We start from the raw sequence: 6937 nt of genomic DNA on the forward strand, positions 1-6937 counted from the left end.
ATAACTTTATTATTAATATTTAAAAAATGTATTATTATCTGTTTTTTATTTAAAAAACTTTAAATTTTAACTTTGAATTATCGACTTGGGAACGAGGGACCGCTGTAATTTCCACTTACGATTTTTTTCCCTTTATTTTTGGTTAGCCCATCATCAAATCATCCAGTGCCCATGTTCAAATTAACAATAGCCCAAGCCCAAAATAAAAAATATTAAAACCCAGCTCAAACCCAAAGCTAGACCCTTGTTCACTCTCCGAGACTCTCACGTCTCTACTCCCTACTTCTTTCATAAACGTCACAATACCAGGCTCCGCCGTTCAGCCCTCAATTTTTTGAGATTCCTCCTTCTCCATTGTTTCAAGGTTGTTCTGTAGGCTTTATCTCTGAGTTGCATTTCTAGGACTGGTTATTTAGACGGTTTTTTTCCTCATGTAATTTTTAGTCAAATTGGTCTTTTTCGGTTGGATATTGATTTTCTATTTAAATATGTAATTTTTTTTTTCTCTATCTGTTCTTTCTAATTTTTACTCAGTTACCTGTTTAATTATGTAAAATAAGGGAAATTTGGGTATAAAAGTAGAGATAAGTAAACTTTTCAATAAAGAAGGGCTAAATTTATGGGCTCACCCAGAATCCGTTGCTGTGGAAATGGCATTTGTTATTGAAGAAAGCGACAGAATTCTTGAAGTAATTTCTATTCTGAGATTTCAAGAACGATTGAATGATTTTTATTGAGAGTGTAGTTTACCAGCATTTCGTTTCTGTGGAGTTTGCTTGGTTGGTGGGGATGAAGGTTGTTTTCATCGAGTTGCTTTGGAGGGATTGTATTGTTTGTTTCTACCTTTGGTTTTTGTGGCGTTGTGCTCGGGTTCTATCTTTGAAATTGCATCATATTAGATCGAAAATTCTTGCCTGCATAGGATATGGCCAAAGATGTCTGCTGAACAATCAATATTCACTGAAACACTGAGCATGTGTGTTTGTTGGTGACACTATCTTAGGTGCTGAAAATGCTTTGTTGTGCATTACCTATTAAGAAAGTGGTGATGTATAGGACTGTTGATGTTTATTATTATTATTTTATTATTATTTTAAAAAAAAAAATTTGGGGTTAGAAATTGACTTGGTTTTATTGTATGATCCAATGCCTAAATGAAGACTCAACGGTTCCATCTATTCAGAAACATAAAAACATTTTTCTTCAATTTTCAGCCCAAATGATTGTGCCTAGATTTTATGTGTCATTTGCCAAAATTTTTATTGCATTGACTTTCTTAAGTTTCAGCCCCGCTTCCAGAAAATTCTGGATCCGTCCCTGATCCTTGGGTAGTGTGCTTGAGGAGGAGGATAGAGCCGAAGTTGAACTCAGAATGGGAATATTTGAACCTTTTCGAGCAATCGGATACATAACAACCAATGTGCCCTTCTCCGTACAACGACTCGGCACAGAAACCTTTGTCACTGTCAGCGTCGGCAAAGCCTTCCAAATTTACAATGTACTGTTTATTCTTGTTTTCTTTACATTACCACTTGTTTATTGTATTACATATCTGATATAAACTATCTAACATTTTTCAAATATTTATTTTGCCAGTGTGCTAAGCTGAATTTGGTACTTGTTGGTAAGTCCTGCTGCTCTTTTTATTTTCAATGATCTTAGGAGGAAATTTATTCTTGGGTTAATTTACATTAGGGAAGATGAATATTTCTTTTTTGGGTTTTGTATTTTTGGACTGAACATAAATGTAACACGACTTTGAAGCTATTTAAAGACTATGCCCTTGTTTGAGCCCCATTTTTTTATTAAAATACATTCTTCAACAGTGATTTGACACTATTTCAACCACACATTTTTCAATAAAATAATATTACACGCAAAATCAAAACTTTTCTTTATTTTTTAATCACACATTCTCCATCATAACACTATTTCAAAATGCATTTTTCTAGAAAAATGGGGCTCAAACAACCCCTATATCTTTCTAATTTGAACCTGCCCACTAACTAAATATGTATTTTTGGAGAAAAAAGAACTGAAGTTGCATTGTACGATGTGCATATTATTGATGGTAGTTAGAATTATTTCATTTGTTAAAATGACGATGAAGGAAACTGGTGTTCTCTAGTTTCATGTAGTATAGTTTTTTTTTTTTTTTTTCGATTTTAATATTTGTGAGAGCCTTGATATTAGATAATAATTTTGAACATAACATTTTACTTTGTTCTTAATACATTTCTTGTTAAACGTGGTAGTAGTGTAATTTAGACTATCTAATTGAGTAGCAAATGAATCTTTGTTTGTCTGGTAGATTTTACCATCTAGTTGAGTTATGGAACCAAATATCGAAGTTTTGATGCAGGTTCTCAACTGCCAAAGAAGATACGATCTCTTGCCTCCTATCGAGAGTACACATTTGCTGCATATGGCCACAACATCGCAGTTTTTAAGCGTGCTCATCAGGTTTGTTTCTGATAAAATACTTCCACAAGAACAGAGTATAAATTACAAGAGGAACCTTTAATTATTTTGTTTCTGTAGTAACATTATCATCTATATTGGTCATGACACATCTACACATATAAGCCTTTTGTAGTTTTATCTTCTTTACTTTTGCCTCTGTTTGACAACCATAAAAAAGAGTTTATTTATGTATTTATTTTTGGGAAAATGAGTTTCGGAATAGTGATTTTATTTTATTTTTTGGCAAATGTTTGGTTAAAAAGTAGGAAAAAGTTTTGAATTCACGTGCAAAACATTTGTTGTGAACTTGTGTGGTTAAAAATGAGTTTGAGAAAAAATGTTTTATTTTAATGGTTTCCAAACAGGGGCTTTATGTATAAATTGTTTCAAAGTAGTGATTAATTTATGCCCTTGGTTGGTAGGAATTAAAATCAGATTTTTAATAGATTTTGATAAAATTTGACGAAATTTGTGGTTGAAAAGTCCCGTGATTCATGAAATATGTGGTTAATATTAATTGTTGATTTTGATTTAGATTAAAATCTGAATTTTAATCACTACCAAACAGTGGCTATATGTGAGATTAAACGTATCTCTACCTCAGGATCCGAGGACTATTCATGTTTTTCTTGCCTGGAAAATAAGATACCAACAAAGAACCTACTAATCTTTCTTGATTAATGACTTAGTAACTAGTTTTGAAGAATGAAATCGTGTGTTAATTTAGGCTCCATTTGGGGAAAATTTATAAATGGTTTAATTAATAAATAAATAAAAATGGGCGGTGGATAAGTGGATAATATTTGTGGTTCCATTGGAATGTGTGGTTTAAAATAACGTTTGGCCAATTTATAAATCCAAACGGAGGCTTAGTAATTTGTTATGATAGTTTTCTTTGCTTAAAAAAATGATGACACTCACACTTGAACAGGTGGCTACTTGGAGCAGCCACAATGCCAAGGTTAATCATCTGCTTATTTTTGGCGAAAATGTTTTGAGTGTTGACATTGAAGGCAATATCTTTATCTGGGCATTTAAAGGAATGGACCAGAATCTTGCTCCGATTGGGCATATTTTGCTAGAAAATAACTGCCCAAGTTGCATAATGCATCCTGACACTTATTTAAACAAGGTATTAATTAAGTCACCTTTAACACTATATTGAAATATTCCAAGTACAAATATCTCCTTGCTAATCCTGATTTTCTGATGTACACAAACAGGTAATTATTGGAACGCAGGAAGGTTCTTTACAACTTTGGAATATTAGCACAAAGAAAAAACTTTACGAGTTCAAAGGGTGGAAGTCCACCATATGTTGCTGTGTTTCCTCACCTGCACTGGATGTTGTTGCCGTTGGCTCTTCTGACGGAAAGATTCATGTTCACAACATTCGCTATGATGAAGGGATTGTGACATTCACTCATTCTACTAGAGGTTCTGTGACTGCTTTATCTTTCAGCACTGATGGGCAGCCCCTTTTAGCATCTGGTGGTTCGTCTGGAGTAATAAGTATATGGAATCTTGAGAAGAGGAGGCTTCAGTCTGTCATTAGAGACGCACATGACTGCTCTATAGCTTCGCTTCACTTCTTTGCTAATGAGCCTGTGCTGATGAGTTCGTCAGCAGATAATTCTATCAAAATGTGGATTTTTGATACGAGTGATGGAGATCCTCGTCTGTTGCGTTTTAGAAGTGGGCACAGTGCTCCTCCTCACTGCATCAGGTTCTATGCTAATGGACGGCACGTTCTATCTGCTGGCCAGGATCGTGCCTTTCGTCTTTTCTCTGTCATCCAGGATCAGCAAAGTAGAGAGCTGTCTCAACACCATGTATCTAAAAGAGCAAAAAAGCTAGGGCTGAAGGAAACAGAAATAAAGCTAAAGCCTGTAATTGCGTTTGATGTTGCTGAAATCCGGGAACGTGATTGGTGCAATGTAGTTACATGCCATATGGATACTTCTCAAGCGTACGTGTGGAGGCTTCAAAATTTTGTTATTGGTGAGCATATTTTAACCCCACGTGCAGAGAATCCTACTCCAGTTAAGTCCTGTGCCATCAGTGTTTGTGGCAATTTTGCTGTTTTAGGGACAGCAGGTGGTTGGATTGAGCGTTTTAATCTTCAATCAGGAATTAGTCGAGGCAGTTATATTGATAAGTCAGAGAGAAAGACATGCGGTCATGATGGAGAAGTGATTGGTATTGCCTGTGATTCTACGAATACCATTATGGTAAGTGCTGGATACCATGGGGATGTAAAAGTTTGGGATTTCAAGGCTCGCGAAATGAAATCCAGGTGGGAAATAGGTTGTTCACTGGTTATGATAATAAATCATCGCTCCAATGGCCTTTTGGCTACCGTGGCAGATGACCTGGTTATCCGTTTATTTGATGCTGTTGCGTTAAGGATGGTTCGGAAATTTGAAGGTCATAAAGATCGTATAACAGATATGTGCTTCAGTGAGGATGGCAAATGGCTTTTAACATCTAGTATGGATGGGACTTTGAGAATTTGGGATGTGATCCTAGCTAGACAAATAGATGCTATATCCGTTGACGTGTGTATAACTGCATTATCTCTGTCACCAAATATGGATATTTTAGCTACAACTCATGTGGATCAAAATGGGGTTTATCTGTGGGTTAATCGAGCAATGTTTTCTAGCACTTCTAGCAATGTTAGCCATGGAAGTGGGAAGGAAATTGTGAATGTTAAGTTACCATCTGTTTCTTGTGCAGAAGATTCTATAGATGATGATTATGAAAAGGCCAATGCAAACCCTCGACAAGTTCAAGATGCTTCTCGCTCAATATTAGATCAGCAAATTCCGGATCTAGTCACACTTTCTCTATTGCCCAGGAGTCAGTGGCAAAGCTTGATCAATCTGGATATTATAAAGGCCCGAAACAAACCAATTGAACCTCCAAAGAAACCGGAAAAGGCTCCTTTTTTCCTGCCATCTATTCCTTCTCTCTCTGGAGAAATATTATTTAATCCTAGACAATCTGCTGATGAAGAGATGGATGCACTGGCTGGTGAAACAGACAAGAAAAGGAAAAAAACTGATATCACAGTATCCCAGTTCTTGCATTTCCTCCAGTCTTCAGAGGAAAATAATTGTAAGTTGTCTCATTAATTTTACATTTGACTTTGATCGTCCAAGTTTGATTACTAAACATTCTAATACATTATTAAATAAATGTTCTGCTGTATTTACGCGTGCATGTCTATTTGCAGTTGCTGCATTTACTGATTATATTAAAGGTTTATCTTCTTCCGCTTTGGATATGGAACTAAGGATGCTTCAGATTATAGATGATAACAATGAGCAAGAACCTGATAAGAGACCAGAATTGTACTTCATCGAACTTCTGCTAGATTATTTTATACATGAGATATCCTGCAGAAACAATTTTGAGTTTATCCAGGCTGTAATCAGATTATTTTTGAAGGTGCATATCTACTCATTCTCCTTGCTTTGGATATTTTTATTTGCATTACAAGAGGCCTTTCGCACTCCACATAATAATATATGCTACGGTTTAATGATGGCATCTGAAGACAAAAAATAACTCTGAACCTTTGGAAGTTGTTTGATACTGAGTAATTTTACTTCTCTATCTTATTTAATAATGTTTAGTATTTCACATACCACATTACTATAGGCATTATCTAGGTCATGAAACCTTCTTTTGTAGTAGTTATCTTGTTCTGCCTGTTTTTCTTCATTTGATCAATTTTATTCCCAAGTTTTGTCTAATCCTTGGTTTTTGTGCTGACCAGATTCATGGTGAAACTATTCGGTGCCAATCAGGGTTACAGGATAAAGCACGAAAGCTTTTAGAACTTCAATCAACAGTATGGCAGAAAGTAGATTCGTTGTTTCAGAGTACGCGATGTATGGTTACTTTCCTTAGTAACTCACAATTTTGATTTTTTTTTTTTTTTTTTGAACAATCATTGCTTGTTGTAATTTGCTCTCAGTTTTGTCTTTTAGAGAAATTCTTATACATATTTGTCTGACATGTTGGATTTGCAGCTAAGTCGGCAAAATTTTACTATGTATGGCAGAGTTTGAAGATCTGACCATTATGTTCATGCTTGCCTTTTTTTTTGGTAGACAGGATCGAGTTAAATATACTATGAGTGGAGAGGATAAAAACCTTGAAATGATTGCTAGACATGTAGCCCATTGTTTGGTCCCCATTTTTGAAAAGTTCGTTTTTTCTCAAATTCATTTTCAACAACACATTTCATGGGATCCCAATTTTTATCAATTTTTCAACTATATTTCATCAAATTTTATCAAAATTTACTGAAAGTCTAATTTTTAGCTAAACCAAAAAGGGACGTAACCTTTTAATGACTAGCCTCAGGTAAGAATGAAGAAAAGTTGAATAGGCATTGAGTTTTGAAATAGAATACATATTTAAACCTAGTGAATATTGCCTAGTGAAGTTTAGGTTTAGTCCT

The 6937-nt window shown here is 35.0% G+C and overlaps 1 protein-coding gene across 3 annotated transcripts; it reads left to right on the plus strand.

Annotated features, from left to right (window-relative positions):
- Window positions 1-245: 245 nt before the first annotated feature.
- On the plus strand, window positions 246-6562 carry LOC111384794 (U3 small nucleolar RNA-associated protein 21 homolog). Of its 3 annotated transcripts, none has more exons than XM_023009121.1 (8): window positions 246-364; window positions 1288-1498; window positions 1597-1624; window positions 2363-2463; window positions 3395-3595; window positions 3687-5583; window positions 5702-5916; window positions 6248-6562. In XM_023009121.1, the coding sequence occupies exons 2-8, from the start codon at window positions 1373-1375 to the stop codon at window positions 6395-6397; spliced, it is 2718 nt and encodes a 905-aa protein (XP_022864889.1). In that variant the 5' UTR covers window positions 246-364; window positions 1288-1372; the 3' UTR covers window positions 6398-6562. The 3 variants fall into 3 exon arrangements, with proteins under 3 accessions (XP_022864889.1, XP_022864897.1, XP_022864906.1); XM_023009129.1 differs by having other exon boundaries at window positions 258-365; window positions 1282-1498; XM_023009138.1 differs by having other exon boundaries at window positions 258-364; window positions 1300-1498.
- Window positions 6563-6937: the final 375 nt, after the last annotated feature.

Source organism: Olea europaea, chromosome 3, assembly GCF_002742605.1.
Source record: "Olea europaea var. sylvestris chromosome 3, O_europaea_v1, whole genome shotgun sequence".
NCBI lineage: Eukaryota > Viridiplantae > Streptophyta > Magnoliopsida > Lamiales > Oleaceae > Olea > Olea europaea.

Excerpts from the sequence above, each read along its gene's own strand:
- LOC111384794 (XM_023009121.1), top strand. The coding sequence starts at position 1,373 with ATGGGAATATTTGAACCTTTTCGAGCAATCGGATACATAACAACCAAT. Across the intron at positions 1,499-1,596 it reads AAGCCTTCCAAATTTACAAT|TGTGCTAAGCTGAATTTGGT; the intron begins GTACTGTTTATT and ends TTATTTTGCCAG. Across the intron at positions 2,464-3,394 it reads TTTTTAAGCGTGCTCATCAG|GTGGCTACTTGGAGCAGCCA; the intron begins GTTTGTTTCTGA and ends ACACTTGAACAG.